Here is a 16611-nt window from a genome sequence, read left to right on the forward strand (position 1 = left end):
TGGCTGTCAGACTCCTTAGTTCCAGCCTGGGTTGTGGCTCACTTGTGACCTTTATTCAGGTCTGTGCCTTGAGCACACACAGTGGAGATAGATCACAGTGACACCTTGAGCTTGTTGCTGGAGAATCTCTTTTTTTTTTCCCTATGTGTTCCACAGTTCAGTTGGGTTTCTCATGTTCTGTTTCATTTAAATGTTGCCCAGAGTTTCTGCATTAGTAGATGCTGCCTGGTTCTCACTGGTAGGTAGGGAGGCCTACCAAATATTTCTATTTTCAGCTGCCACAGAAGATTTTTGGAGCTTTACTACCAGCAGAATGTGTTTTGTGATCAGAGAAACGTGGAATGGTTTGGATTAGACAACCTTTGAAGATCATCTGGTCCAACTTGACTGCTGTGGCAGTGACAGACTTATTTAAGTGTTGCTGCAGAGGCAGTAAAACCTGTGATCTTATCACAAAGATAAGTGTGATATTTACCTGTGAGATACTTAATGATCACTCCTCTGTGGTGAGCAATTAAGATGCTTATAAGTTGGAAAGTTAAAACAAAAATTCCTCTAGGGTTCCTGAATTGAAGAAGACATGTATAATGCATATTTGTCCCCTGTAGGGTTTCTGCTTTTTTGTTTCTTTTTATATTATGAACATGTAAATGTTTCCTCTGTCAGTACTGTGTTTCATGTTGGGGATTCTGCTTTTACGTTACTGCACTTATATACAGCAAATATAAAAAAAGCTTGTAGAATGAAAAGCTCAGGGACTGTTTCTGTGCCAGTTTTCCCAAAGTCACTCTTAAAATCCATACAGTTGCCACAGACCTTTTTTTCCATGGATAGCTTTGTTGAAAGCCACTTTCAGATCCCGTTTTTTTTTTTTTCTGATAACTGAATGATAAAATTTTCCACTGTTCTGTCAAAGGGCAGAGAGACAGGTTTTTTGTCTCCAGAAAAAAAAAAAAAGGTTCTTTATTTTATTACTTTTTATTTAATTACTTTAAAAGAAGGACTGATAATGCATGTTGATTATTGTATTACTCCTTCACCCTCTTACCATAAGCTGAAAAAAACCTCCAACCTTAGGATGGTGTCTAAGAATAGTCCCTTGTACAAATTTTGTTCAGGACTCGAAACAATTAGTTTTTGCCTTACTTGTCTGTTTGTTCTTTCAGGGCGTTCTACCTGGACAAGTCAAACTTGCCTCCAAATTCAACATCTAAAGCAGCTTACATAGATAAGGTAAATAAAAATGTTAACTGCCTAATTGAACTCTGCATGTTACACACTGTGTTACTGAGACTTATTCCACCAAAAATTGAATTGTTTAAAGCTGGGGGAGCGGTCAGGGGAAGGAGGAGCTCTCTTGCAGCTTTTTTTCCCACCTGTGTTTTTTGGGTTAGGTGGTACCATGTGGTTCTGTATTAAAGGGTGTGGCAGAAGAGTTTCTGTGTTTGAGAAGAGGAATCATTACCTTCCTTTTTCACTGTGCTTTCAGAGCAATGCTGCTGCCCTAGGAGCACGTGGGGTATGATGGGGAAGGACAGGTGCAGGCAGAAATTCTCTGTTATGAAAGCTGGAAGTGCTTTTCCAAATACTCCTTCAGCATCCTGCTCAGAAGAATTTCTTCTGAATCTTCTTATTTAGGCTTTCTTCAAATGCTTTCATCTGTCTTTAAGCCTCTGTGGCTGAGAGATCCCGGGGGCTATAAAAATTCATTTAATGCTCTCTTCTCTTGTTGAAGAGTTAATTCATGTATTGCACCGCAGTAGGGGAAATAAAGGAATTCCTGGGGTCTTGCCTATGAAAGTGATTTATCTACTATGGCTTGAGAAATAACAGTGCTCATCAGCTGAACCCTATGACAGACTAAAATTTTATGTCAGTATCAGCCATGGTTTTAACAGACTGGTGGTTCCTGTTACTTGGATCCATGCAGGATTGTGCACGGGGGAAGAAGGACATTTGCCACTCCTTCCCTCGGGAGTCAGCAGCTTGCCTAGCAGTCACAGGTGCAGCAGGGGATGTTTAGCTGTGAGGGAAGTGTTTGTTGCCCCTAAACCTGTTCCCTATCTATTTCAGCAAAAAATTCAAGGGCAAGAGCAAAGCATCTCGTAATCCATATCTGACCTGGGGATGCTAGGTTAAGTTAATGCATTTATTTTGCAACTGGAGCAAGCCAAGAGTGAGTACATGATCCAGTTTTGGCTGTACCTTTCACTCCATTGTCTATAGCATTAGTAGATGGCACAAGCTAAAATCAATTTTGACAGATGCAAATTAATCCAGTAGGACCTAAACCAAGTTAAATCTGCTGGCACCTGTGTTAAAATATGCTATTTTTTATAGCCAATTTTCTTGACAACTATGCTTTACAGTGAAGTAACTATCGTAGGGCCAAGTGAGGCTGCCATTTCTCTAACTAGTTAAAACTGTCTTTAGGGAATTTCATCTGTCTTTCAATAGGTTAATTCTTTGAGTAGCATGGGAATTTGTTGGAATCTTTAAGTGTTTCTGGAATAAAGAGAAGTGGGAATTTGGAATTAGATGGTCTGAAAATTTATATTGTGAACATCTCATTTACACAAAGCACCATGAGATACAGGTTTTCGTTGCTAGATCACTTTTGAAGGCTTCTCTTCTGACACAAGCTTTTCACTTGAAAGCTGCCTTCTTTACTTCATTCATTCTTAGTACAGTAATGCTGGGATTATTTTAAGTCTTACTACAAAGTTAACTGTTACTGCTTTGCAGTATGTTTTTGTCACATCTGTTAATTTTTATTTTTTGCTGTTGTTAGTCAGGATTAGGAACTAGACATTTGATAAATAAAGGACAGTGTTGTCATAAAGGCAAGCTGATTTTCTCAGCAAGTCAATTGACAAGTCTCGGTATCTTCCTGTATGTGTGTACAGTTGTATTTTGCTTCTTTATGGCTTCCATTCTTTTCCCAGGCCATTAATGGATACAGTTCTCATGGGAAGTGAAAAACTGTTCCATAAACAAGAACTAGGAAGGAAACAGTGATGGGGAGAACTGAAAAGCTTTAGAAAGTTGTCATGTGTCCTGTATCAGAAGACTGTGTTTGGTATTTATGTCATGGAATTTGGCTTTCTCAGCCAGACCTGGTGTCCTGCATCTCTGATGACCTACTCTGTTAGAGTATTTCGTGTGCTCTCAGGAGCAAATATTCAGCTGTCTCTCTGTTCCTCCCTTGCAGCTGATGAGGCCTCTCAACTGCCTGGATGAGCTGTACCGGCTCATAGGGTCGTTTATCCGCTCCAAGCGCACGGCCGCCTGCGCGTACACCGCGTGCAGCGCTTCCGGCGTCGGATTGCTCTCGGTGTCGTCTGAGCTCTGCAGCAGGCTGGGAGCTTGTCACATCATTATGTGCAACAGTGGAGTTCACCGGTAGGACAATTGGTTTTTCCCTCCTTGTTTTTGCAGTCGGTCACTCTGTCATTGCAGGTTGGAGACTGCTGCTCTTTTTAGAGATGGATCTTACATCTTAGAGATGGATATCTAATATCTTACATGGAACAGCACATGCACTTGAAAGATTTGTGGAAATTCTAGAACTGTGTTTGCAGTGATTGACAGAAATGGATAGTACAACTTTTTTGGGTTTGTGCAGTTGTAATGAGATTGTTCCCCATTTGATTCAGTAAAAGGCAGAAATCTTAATTGCTAAAGTAGGGAGAGGAATGTTACCTAGATGAATAATACATATGATATTGAGCTCTTAATACAGGCAAGAAATGCTGAAATTTTTATTTACTTTGTATGGTGTGGGGAATAATAGTAGAGCTTGATTCAAGGAAACAAGATGATTGATTCAAGGAAATAAGACATATGCATTTCTTCAGGTACACCTTATGATAACAAGAGGTTCAGCCTGAAGGATGGTTGATGTGTTTAATACAATACCAAAAAATATGACCTATAGTCAACTAAACTTTGTCATCAACCCTAAGAGATTTTTAATAGACAAATATATGTATGACAATAGTATCACCACAGTGCTCTCTAGTACTTAATCATATTTTTCACAGGCAGCAATATATTTATGCTCCAGCTAGGCAGATTACAGTTTTTTGGGACAGTATACCAAAAAAGCGAAGACTAAAATTGGAGAGGGGGAAGAACCTCAACAAACAAAAGAATTAACGTAATAAAAGATCTGATACTAAAAATATGTTCTTTTCATAAGAATTCCAAACTGTAGATCAGGGGTAGCAGTGTGCTAAAAATGCTGCTTAGTTTCTGATCTGTGCAAGTCCTTGTTTTAGCAGACTTGGTTACCAATACCTTGTGTTAGAATGAGCAATGCTTTCTCCTCATTTTAAGTAAAATCTTTTCTTCCAAAGTGTTTTGAGGAGGGGAGAAGAAAAGAGGCAATTGCAACATAAGCAAGGCAGATTATCAGGCATGAAAAAAAAAAGGAAGAGGTCCATATACAGCCAAAAAATTGAGTTGTATAAAGACAGTGTTTGCCATTTGAGAGTTGGCAACAGAGTATTTGTATTATTCTCTGTCAGTGATACAAGTGTACATAACATACTGTATACTGCACTTAATTTTAGGGAATAGCAGGAAAAAGCTTTATTATGTAACACTAGTCACTATATCAGATGAAGATGCAAATGCCATGGAGCATGGGCTGTCATGACACTGTTGTTTCAGAAGACCATGAGGCTGTACAGCTTTTCTCTTTGTCTTGCTTTCAGTTTCCTGTCTTATTTGATCAGAAAAGGCATCTGGCATAATTCTCTTGGGTTTTTTTAAGCTGAAAAAAGACTGCCTCTGGGTTTGATCACCATTTCATGAATTTGTCAGTACATTTGTGCCAAAATTTCTGATAGTTTAAGACTGAAGTCAGAACTACCCAAATAAACTATTACCCTGTGTGTGTGGGTCACAAATTATTCAGAATAATTTGGTGACTGAATAAGATACGATGTGCTTAAATCTGAACATGAGCTGTTCTAAGATGAAAATTAATTCACCATCAAATTTCTGCTCAAAACGAGGGCTAATTCAAAGGTAAAAACTCCTAAAATGTCTATAGAAGTGTATTTTAAAACCACAGAAAATTAGAAAACAAACATATTGGTTTTAAAGACTATATTATGAGCATGGGAATGGGATTTAAAAGTGTTATGTGTGGGTTTCTGTCTAGATGTTAAAGGATTCATCATCATCTATTTACATAAAGTAAAGGTGCAAGATGCTTTTCTCTAAAGCATGACTAGTTCTACTTTACAGTGAGTCCATTTGAGTTTTGGTACAAGATATGCTACTTCATTTGTGCATGAATACTGCCTTTGTGGCTGCCATCTGTTCAGAGAAAGAAACAACTTTTGGCATTATCAGAGATACTTTAAGATAGGCCCTCCAGGAAAAATGAATGGGCTAGTTGAGAATTTGTATAGGTACTCAGGGGTTTGTACCTGGAAATTCAGGAGAAAACTCATACATTTAGAGACAAGAACGGATTAATTCACTCTTCTAAGGGAAATAAGTCCCTCTGAGTGGTTGAAGCTAAGAAAGTTTTTTAATAACAGTTTCCTGAAATTACTGTTGCAGGTGCAAACTGGATAGATGAAGAATTTTTTCCTTAGCATTTGGAGTCGCATAAAGTCACTTCATGTACTGTTTTCTCTTTCTGGTCTCCCAGAAAGAGAAGACACATCTCTACAGTCCAGTACTAAGTGGGCTTTGGTTTTTTGACATTCTGAAATTGCCTTTGCCCAGATAGAAAGCTTACTTTGTTTCCAGCTGGTAGGTTAGCTCAGGGAATTTTGTGCCCAGCATTTCTAGTGCTAAATTCTGCAGTGTTTTTGTGGACATACTCTCCTTGCTGCTCTCAGAGTGAAACAGTCTGCAAGAGTCTTGCAGCAGCACGAAATCCTGTGAGGAGGACACAAGTGGAAAGAGTAGGATGCTGGATGTGATCAAGTCCTGTAGACAGAGGATTTTGCTTTATGCCTGCAATCTTGAAGGCTAAATTCTTCTGTTTGTTGGAGGAGTATTTAATCAGAGCAGATAATGTTGCAAAATAGTGCTCCTTCGCTTGTTAGCTAGTTCCTTAGAGTTCAAGCTACTGATTTTCAGTTAGAGGGGATATTTATCTCTGGTTGTATTCAGCAGTGTATCTGGCTTTCTGTGCTCTTAGAAACTAAATACTGTAAAGTCCATGGTTGTGATCAGTTACAGATCTTCACATTTTGTAGGCCCAGGCCAATGACTCATGACTGTTTTTTAACTCTAGGCCACGGATACTAAATGAGTTGAAAACTGATATTGTCTACAGATGCTACTAGATAAACAGATGGGGGAAAGATGTGAATTTTTCTTGCAGATTAAATTTTGAAGATCTACTCAATTGTCAGTCTTGCCAGCTTAAAAATGAAGCTCAACTTGGAGCGAGGATCTCCCATACTTTCTTTTCAAAACCCCTCATTTTAACTCAGTTTCTATGATTGGTCTTTAAGGGAGTGAATGTCTGAGAGTCTCTGGAGGAGTACAGGGTGCTCTACTCATCAGCATCTTTCTTTTGTTCTTGGGGAGTGGGAGCTGAGCAAGACATTAATCTGTCAAAGTTTAAATACATTTAATATAATTTAAAATAGAATTTAAAATACATATATATACACACCTTCCCTCACTCAATTTAGTAATCTCTTACTGAACTGATTGGAGAGCCCTTTCTGTGTTCTCTGAATTTAGGTGTCATGGATTGACAAAGGGGCAGGGGGAGGTTCTGCCACTACTCCTACTAACCAGAAGCAAGTCCCAGATAGCTTGTGAGGGGTCACTGGGTGACAGTCCAATGCAGAAGAGGCCAAGAACTATGAAACAGCAGCTTTGTCTGCTTTGACAGTGATTGCTGATCTCTGGATCAGCAGTGTCTTGGTTTCTGACTTCTCTGTGATCCATATTAAATTGCTTTTTACGCTGCACTAGGCTAAAACAGCTTGACAGAGTTCATACTTTCATCCCTATATCCAAGATAATGCTGGGGATTTTGAATTGCTGGTGATTGCTTTTCTTTGATTTTTATTATGACAATATGTTTACCAATTTACATTAAAGCCTGCAATTCTATATCTATTTCAGACAGCAGTTCTTTCCAAATACATTCTGAGCACCAGAAAACCAAGGATGGGGGAAAATAAGTCCCTTTAACCTTCACTGTCCTAAGTGATGTGTGAGTGCCACAAACCTTTCCTTGGATTATCATAAGCGAACATGCCTTATTGATCAACAAGAGGAACAGAGCTCTGAATTAGTTTAAGAAATCAATAGTTTACATTTTTATTTTACCTTTTTTATCTTTCATAATTGTATTTCTGCCTGCCAGCCAGCTGTCACCCTGTAAACAACGTTCTGCTTTCTTTGCTTGTGTTCGTTGTGTTTGAAGTTGCTATCAGTCTGTACAAATGCAAGTGATGAAAGGCACTTTTAAATTTTATTGAATCATGATTCTAGCTCCTGCTTGAGGGAGAAGAGCAAGACTACACTGCACAGACATGTCCTAGCCTCTTTCTGTGCCAAAATGAAATTAGGTGCAGCAGCTGCAGAAGTCTGTTCAGGGACCATAGGCCTTACAGGCTCAAAGGAATAATTTAAAGCATCCAAATGAAACAAATCCCAAGTTTATTTAAATTTTTGCATTTCCTGGAGGATCAAGGGAAAAATCATCTATAATCTTGATGAAACCCAGAAAAATCACAGTCTTATTTTCTTTTCTGAATTTTAATTTCCCCTGCAGAAATTCTCTCCTTAGTGTTACCATCCTTCAAGCAGTGGGGTTCTGGCTGGCAGACACTTGGCTGAAGAATGAGGCAGATTTTGCCAAGTGTTGATTATGCTGTCTCCTGTAGCTGGCAGTGGTCCTGCAATCCAGCTAAAACTGCTTCTCATCTTCCACATTGCAAAGCAGAGTAGCACCATAAGCTGTCCATCATGGCCAGCTGCCTTTCTGTGAATCAAATGAAACAAGGTGAAAAATAGGTACTCCGAATTTCTATTTTTGACATTCTATCATAAGAATTCTTCTTTTTAGATTCAGAAATTTTCCTCTAAGAATTTAATTCTGAGGTCAACAAGTGCATGCTACAAAGAAAATCCTTGGAGTTTTGCAGCTGTATTTAGGCTATAAACTCCCCAGTAAGAAAGCTTTCAGGGATCAATGGGACTACTTTGAGGAGACAGGTTAGCACAGACTGAAAAACTAATCCATACCCTTCTCCAGCCATCTGGTCTCAACTGGGCTTTTAGTCGTGCTACCTTCCCATTTAGACAAGATTCTCTTCTATTTTTAAATGGTAGTTCTGTTATGTCTGTTTACAATTAGTGTATTTTTATGATACCATACCCACTGCAGCATAAACAAACTTCTCTTTGTGTAAAATAATTATTTAGGATAATAGAGTATTATTTAGGATAGTAGAGCAGGATAATTTAGGATTTAGAATAATAAGGTATTACATTATGTGCTGGTTACTACCTAAAACCAACTAAATAATTTTGAAATATGTGAGAATTGGTCTTAAAATAAAATAAGCAAGACATTTAGCACAAATAGTGCTATACTGTTCCTCCAGCAGTAATTGTTTTATTTTGCTCTATATTTGTCTTTCATAGGCAATCTGGTACATTTTTGCTTTGTCACCTCTAGTGTATCTAATACATACACTGGATGGATTATAGTCTTCCTGTTCTCTTGCATGTTTTAAATTCTGAGACGCTATTTCATTTAAAACGCAATCTGAAAATGCAGAGAAGTGCATTAAATGCAGCGGGGCAGAAAAGATGGATCTAAGTTGTTACTAGTATGGATTTCAAGGGGTGCTTTTTTTCTATTTGGTCTTCTTTTAACATTGTGGATGTTTAGTAGCAGGGTTGACACACAATGCTATTACTGTGCTCTGTAGCATCATCCCTTCATGCTTCATCTCCTGCATGATTGCCTTATCTGCAGTTCAGGTCTTTGAAACTGGTGTTTTTCATGCAAAATCTTCTACTTTACAATCAAAATAAAATAGGACCGCTTGAACAATCTGAAATTTAAAAAGTAACCAGATCTGCTTTAATATTTGGCATAAAAAGAGGTAAGTGAATAGCCTGAATTATTACAACACAAGAAGTAAATTGCAATTTTTTACCAGATTTACTTGCCTCCTTAGAGAGGAAGAAGCCTTTAATGGAAAGACTTTCTGCACAGAATGAGAGATAATGGCCAAGGCTGAGTTTTCAGATGCCTTTAGACTGTGTTTGTTTATTTTTGCAAGTGTAATGGAAAATGAGTAAATAAAAGGCATAGAATAGCCCAAAATTTTGGAAATGCTGTTCTCTCATCAAGCAAAGAATATTTAATAGTGAAATTGCTTCCTTGCAACATTTCCAGCTGACTAGAGGTGCTAAGATCTTACAGGAAAAATGATTGTGAAAAGATGATCCCTGCAGTTTCTTAACACTGACAGATGATGTGCAGTGAAAAGGAGTGCTATTTTTTTTCTTTGTAATTTTTCTTTGAAAGTCTCTCTGTTTTAAAGAGGTAGAATACTTACACTTATTTATGGAAATAGATTGGATGATGATAATCTTTAAATCTACAGGAAAAAAAAATTAACATTACTTCCTTTGTGTTTCATCCATTCATTATTAAAAATTATTAATAATTGGTGTTATTTGAACCAAATAACCCTGATAAAAATATGTTTTTAGCCTACAAAAAAATTCATTTACCAAGGGTAGATTTGATATATAGATACTAATAGATAAATACTAATAGATACTAATAGATACTTGACTAATAGATTCTTACCTCCCACGAATGAGTCTCTGGCTTGGTAAGTTCATGCCATCTGCTTCAGTAAGAAATCTATTGGTAGTTTGTGTCTGAAAATATCTGGTAGAGCTGGGTTTGATTATCCTGTTGTAGGATGGTGGATGTGTGCCTGATAAGGGAGTTGGGATATCTTTATTCTGAGGTTTGCACACCTGTGTAACCACAGTGGTGACTTTTGTGAATGAAACCCCTGCATGCTGATGCTTAATGGATGAGAGGCAGAAAATCCCTTTAGCATGGGCTGCACATGGCCATTCTGTGTGGTGATGGTGTGTTCCACAGACAGTTACTTTTTGAAGTGTTGTTTTTGATTCAGAGTGGAATTAATACACTTAATGTGCATAATAATGGCTTTCTATATGTTAGACTGGCCTTCAGTGGACAGGTTCCACCCAACAGTGATTTTATAGTGGCCTTTCCACACTGGCAACATCTCAGCTTCACAAAGATTCATAAAGGGACTAAAACTAAGTCCTGAACTCCAGCAGAGTTTACTGTAATTGTGAAATACAGTATTGTAGTTTAGGGGTCTGAGTTTCATATTCATTTTCTCTCTAGTACTTAATGGCTGGCCAGGTTGACCTCTGTTGAATGGCTGTTCAGCAAAGTTTCAGAATATGGGCACAGAAAATGCAAGGTTCTGTTTTGCTTGAATGGAGACATATTTCCACAATGAGAACATCTTAGAGCTTGTGGAAGAATCTTGAATTAGGCCTGCCTATACTTTGTACACCCATTTTTTTATAGTCCTGAACAACATTTGTCTTCCTTTTTAGTTTTATTGTGTTTATTTTCTTCTTCAGATTGTTCATCAGAATCAATGCAGATTACCCAGCCATCAATATCAATTATAGACAAATGCCCCAAAAAATGTTTACCCCAAATTGATTTACTTTAACACTTAAGTTTTTAATTACTTTATGCACTGATTTAAATAATAATCCTTCTATACATATTAATTTAAATGACAGCAGAAAAAAAAAGATTACTTGTAGTGTAGTTGATGTAAAAAGTGGCCAAACGTAGGAATGATTAGCTTATGATGTACAGGAAGAAAAGTAATTAATAATAATGGCATTAAATTACATGTTGAGTATGAGTAGAAGCTTCAGTGTTTAATTAGACTAAGCATACATGCACCCTTTTCATATCTTTTTCCTCTTCACATAGGAATATAATATAACATAATTCATTTTGACATCTCTGATTTTGGTAACTACTAAACCAATTTGTTTCACCTCATCTTTTCTACTCAGGGCATTTTTCTAAGGGACATTCTGCTGCATTTTTGAATGTAGAATGGCTGAAAGCCTAATTGAAACCTGAGAATGAATTGGATGATTTAGATCCTTTTTACTCTGTTAACCCAGATATGCACTTTGCTGCATGGTACCTCTGTAGGTAGTGAACACAAACTCAAAATTATTTTTCCTTTCGCGTGACATTAGACAGGCTGTTGTGAAATAACCAATTTCTCAGAAAATTTCAGTCTGTATTTGTATTTTACAACTCCATTTTTCAGGGTTGATGTGCATCTGTCCAGTCGATTTGCAGCCCTTTAGTGAAAATAACATCCAGTCAGAAACAAATGGACTATTGGTGATAGAAAATAATTTAGTCTTGCTTTTTCAGGCAAGTTCAGAATGGTTTGATCCAGAAGTTGTTTTGAAGTATGTATTTAATCTTCACATCAATACTGTCATGACTGATGGGAGACTGGGGATAGCAGGCAGGAGCTGGGAGCAGCTGCAGCCCCTTCTGTTTCTTGGAAACCAAATGGAAGAAATGAGGAATTCTCAGCCCTGTTGTCCTGGGAAATCCAAATGTCTCTGCCTTGCTGTTGTAATCTGTCAAGGCAGGGAATTTGTCATTCTAACTGACATAAATTCTGAGATGATGAATTTGGGTCTTTTGTTTTTCTCACATTAAAAAAAAGGGGTAAGAGGAAAAGAGAGGGAGTCAGAACAGATTTGATCTGTTTACACTGTTAAATCTATGAATTTGAGCTTTATACTTCCCATAACAGAATGTTAGGAGGGTTTTTCCCCAAATATTTTCCTTGTTTGGCTTGCTTGGCTGATTGCATCCAAATGACCAGATACTTTTCAGAGGTCAGAACTGCTTCCAGATTGCTTTGTAAACTTTGATACCATCTGTTTATCAGCTCTCGAAATGCTGGAGAAAAGTGGATTATTACTGCACATATTTGCTGACAGTCCTTGATATTGAACTTTGCTCAGGCCACCAGAAGAACTTTACAAGATGGAGAATAACCAGATTTCATATTGTTTAATAAAATTCTAGAGGGTACATTGGTTTTTTGCATTTGCTTAATCTCTGCATGCTTGGCAGCCCTGTTGCTGAGGTACTTCCAGATATGACTTTTCCATTTTACCATCTAATGTTCTGTGTGTGCATTTTTTCTTTCACAGCAGGTGTCTAGGGCAGTTTGAGTTGTAAAAAGGGATATGTACTAAATAAAAAAAAAACTTTGAAGAGCTGAGGGAAAGCACCAGTTTGTAGATAAATGAGTCACTTCAGCATAGTCTCATGGAAGGTTAATATGATCAGTTTTGTCAGAAGATGCCATCTCACTGATCTGGTGTTCAACTAAAACGACACTATTTGAGTGTTGCTGGTTTTTTTATTTAGAAAGTAGTAACCTTCTTTCTTAATCACAGGACAAAAGCCATAATCTATAGTTTATATTTAACTCTGCCATTCATCAGACCTTTTATGTGCCACAGGAGAAACAAAAAACCTGATGATATTAAATTACACCTCTAATGAAGTATATTCAAATGCAATCATGTCTCTGATGCTATTTTAACAATTTTTAACATCTGTTAATGAATAAGATTTTTTTAAAGAGACCAGCATTACTCTAGGATTTCATCTCAAACGTAAAACGTTCTATTGAAGAGGTGTGATAATAATTATCATAACTGCTGTTGTCGTGATTGTCTTTGCTACTAATTTCATAGGACATGTTAAAAATACTATCCTTAGAATTGCTATTCTTACGTGCTGTGAAGAAAGCTCTTCAATTTTAGCATATGTGTTTCAGAACTGTACTGTAGTTGTTGCTTAACTCCATAGCAGCCTCTAAAAGAAATGTTTATTTTGCTGTTTTGCTCTCTCTCTGCTTTTCCCACTCTGGTTATGTCTTTCTCTACACACTTGGCAGCCTTATTTCTGAATCACAGTTGGAATTGCCCAAATGTAGAGGCCTCGTAATGTCCATGATCATCAGCCATTTCATCAGGTTTGGATAGGGAGCAGCTTGGCAGCCTTTTTTCAATCACAAAATTGCACTTAATTCTTCAATATGACCTTCTTTTAGAAGGTTCTTTTGTTAGTTTTGATTCATGCATGCAGAATATAATTTTTTTATTCTTCCAGGAAGATGGGATTTCTGGGAAACTTGGCTGGGGAACGACTTGCTTGAGAGCTGTACTTTGAGCCCATTAATACATATTACACCTACTGAGAAACTTTTTGCCCTTTTTGTTTGGTTTAGATTATACCTGTCAATGTACATTTCAGATACTTCTGCTTTTTTTCCACTGTCAGTAGAACAAAGCCTCCTTTGCAATCTGGTCTTGAAGGTTGGATGTTTAAATTTTGGTGCTGGCAAATATTATGAACATGTATTTTGTGCAATATTTCACTTTTCAAAGACAAGATGAAAACAGTGTTTAGAATTTCTAATCTAACATTTAGCTATCTTACACCTTAATCAAACACGTAACAGAAAAGATCAATACACTTTTGCCTCAAGTTAACTCTCGAGGCCCGTGTATACAAGAAATTGGGGAATGAAAATTATCTCATTACTAAGGAATATCACTTAGCTTATAAATCTTTTATGAAAGACCATTAATAAAGCTGCAGAGCAAATTTAGTATCCTCTATGCTTGCTTCTGTGAAACTTCTTGCAGTCCAGAAATTAGCTTAAGCAGTTTTAAAATATGTAATTTTGGGTTTGGGTTTTTTTCAGTAAGAAAATAAGTACAGACACATTTTTTCCTCCTACAGATCTTCTGCTCAGCAAGATAAGTGTTTGATTGAAACATATTGTCTGTTCTGTGTGCATATTATAGACTATGCAGAACACTTTGGTCAGGATTTTGCCAAAAGGGTGCTGAAAATTATGTATTAATAATGTGTCTTAGTTTTATTATTTGAACTTGAAAATTACAGCTTTTGCCACGTTCTGCTGAGGTAGAATAATTTTGTGTACAACCCATCTTTCTGGTTCAAGAGATTTGATTACTGCAGTACTTTGGTCGTGAAGAGAAAAATCATTGAGCAATTTACTGGTGCAGAGTGGAACCACTCTCACCTCTTGGGTTACAGCAACCCTCAAACATGTTCTTTCTAAAAGCACCTGCTTCTGCTCAGGTGTTTTGTCTTTATCCATGAGTTTTCTGCAACTGTGGTCTTGGTTGCATGAGAAACCAACCATTATTTCATGTCCTCATAACAATGAAAATCCGATGGCACGTTCAAAATTACTTTCCCTACTACTTCTTTCCTGGTGTGCTGGCAGGTTGTCTGTTCTACTGCTCTGAAACTTTTCTGGTTGCTCTGATACAACAGTGACAGCCTTTCTGTTAGATGAGGAACCACAATCAGTTTTTGGCCTCAAGTGGTTTTTTGAGAAAGATTGGCAAAGCAGCACAGGACAGTTCATTTGAAGGAATGCAGTTTTCATGGTGGTTTTTTGTTTTCTTTGTTTTGTTTTGGTTTGGTTTTTTTGGTTTTTTTGTTTTGTTTTTTTTTTTGTTGTTGTTTTTTTTTTTTTTTTTTTTTTTTTTTTTTTTTTTTTTTTTTTTTTTTTTTTTTTTTTTTTTTTTGAAAGGGGTAAATGTCTCTTAATTTTGCACTGCACTTACGTGCCAAGACAATAATCAAGTTAAATTAATTGTAAGAGATTGGGATCCTGGTACAAAGCCTTGGTCTGCTTTAAGAGTGGAGGGTGAGGTAGAACATGCAGAAACCACCTGAAAAGGGATTTATACAATTGCAAAAAAATTTTTTCTTGGGTTGTTACTCTTCAAGTTGTGCACTTGCCAAGCCATTGTTTTTAGTGTGGGTATTTGTGTGGGGTTTTTTGTGTTTTCTGGGGAGTTGGGTTTTGTTTGTTTGGGTTTTTTTCCTCAAGAACAAAACAAAACAAAAACATTAGATTGTAAGTCAGCAAGAACATTTGTTACACTCCAAATCTTAGAAACATTATACTGTTCAGGCTAATGCTTGCATGGGTGAGGGAGGTACAGGAGGCACGTTTACCATGCAATCTTTTTGTATATTTTTTTTTTAAAGGGGATTGATTTAAAAGCAGATATTTTGAGGAGATCTCAGATAGCTGACCTCTTTCCCCCATTGCAGCTGCACTCTGAGCGTCACCCTGGAGCAGGCCATCACGCTGGCCCGGAGCCACGGGCTGCCCCCTCGCTACATCATGCAGGCCACCGACGTCATGCGCAAACAGGTGAGGTGCTGGCTGCGCGGGAGCGTAGGGACACGGCTGGTGGCAACTGGGAGTGGGGAGTGGGCTACAGCTGTGAAAAGCAGGTGAACAGCATTGAAAGGAATGAGACTGGAGTGCCCGGGTGCACTGACCAGTCACCAAAGGGAACAGGTGCAATGCATGATCAGGAGTATGAAAGGTTGGGCTAAAGCACAAGAAGGGCAGATGCTTGCAGCCTGCTGATGTGATGTTACGTTGTTCTGTATGGGCAGACGCCTGAAGCCTTCTGATGTGGTATGATGTTACTCTGTATGGGTTGAAGCTTTCTCAAGTTGTATGTGGATACTCTGTGTTGTGGCTGTCTCAACTGCGATGTATGCTGTGACAGGGGAGACCTGCGTGCTTATCAAACAGGAGTGACTCAACCAAGCATTTTTTAGCCTCCATCCTAATGTTGTGCAGTGTCTATCTCAGTCCTCTTAGTTTCATGCTTTGTTGTTTGTGTTTTGGCCTTTTTTTTTTTTTAATTTTCTTCCCTTATTGTTGAAGGTGGTTTTTTTTTTTTTATTTTTTAATACAGAAACAGGCCATCTTTAAGCAGATGTTTGCTTTCTCTTACGATTTTACAAAGTGATTTTTGCATAGTAACTGCCTTGGTGTCACCTTACATCAGAGTCTGTTGAGTAAGACAACTTTTATCTTAATACATATGATTGATAAAAACAACTTAAGATTATTAACTATTGCCAGTAAAAAGTGACTCATGCACTGAATTAAGGGGAAGTGTAGAAGAAAAGGAGAGAAAAAAAATACCATTGTTTTTAACTTTCCAGGCAAGATTCCTGAGGACAATGTCCTTATTACAAAACAGTGTTTTTTACTCTTTGGTTATCATAGGATATTAGGATTTAGAGGCTGTTGTGGATAGATAACCACCTCAACATGAACTCTTGGTGTGAAGGTATGCCAAAAATACTACATTAAAAAGTAATATCAACTGAAAATGAGGGGTACACTCTACTGTATTAACACAACATTTTCTAGAGTATCTTGTTATCAGAAAATACTTCCAAAAGGATGTATCTTGGAAGGAATTCAGGGGAGGAACATGAATGGTCCAGAGGTTGTTAGACAAGAGTTATAAACTGAAGATTAAAGAGCTCAACCTGTTCAGCTGATGAAAGAGAGGTTGGGTGGGGACTTAATCACTCTGCATGCATATGGAACATATATCCCAGCCTGTGGTAGCTTTCAACCTTACAAAAAAAATCAGAAGCAAAATACAGGA

The 16611-nt window shown here is 37.6% G+C and overlaps 1 protein-coding gene across 2 annotated transcripts in view; it reads left to right on the top strand.

Moving 5' to 3' along the window:
• The window catches only part of PREX2 (phosphatidylinositol-3,4,5-trisphosphate dependent Rac exchange factor 2), a 166376-nt gene that overhangs the window by 136504 nt on the left and 13261 nt on the right, over positions 1-16611 (top strand). For both annotated transcript variants that reach the window (XM_041412732.1, XM_041412733.1), the window contains 3 exons: positions 1167-1233; positions 3212-3402; positions 15242-15344. In XM_041412732.1, the coding sequence (XP_041268666.1) occupies positions 1167-1233; positions 3212-3402; positions 15242-15344 (361 nt within the window). The remainder of the gene's footprint in view (positions 1-1166; positions 1234-3211; positions 3403-15241; positions 15345-16611) is intronic.

The sequence above is a fragment of the Onychostruthus taczanowskii genome, unplaced genomic scaffold (genome assembly GCF_017590055.1).
Source record: "Onychostruthus taczanowskii isolate IOZ18803 unplaced genomic scaffold, ASM1759005v1 scaffold4, whole genome shotgun sequence".
In the NCBI taxonomy this organism is placed as follows: domain Eukaryota; kingdom Metazoa; phylum Chordata; class Aves; order Passeriformes; family Passeridae; genus Onychostruthus; species Onychostruthus taczanowskii.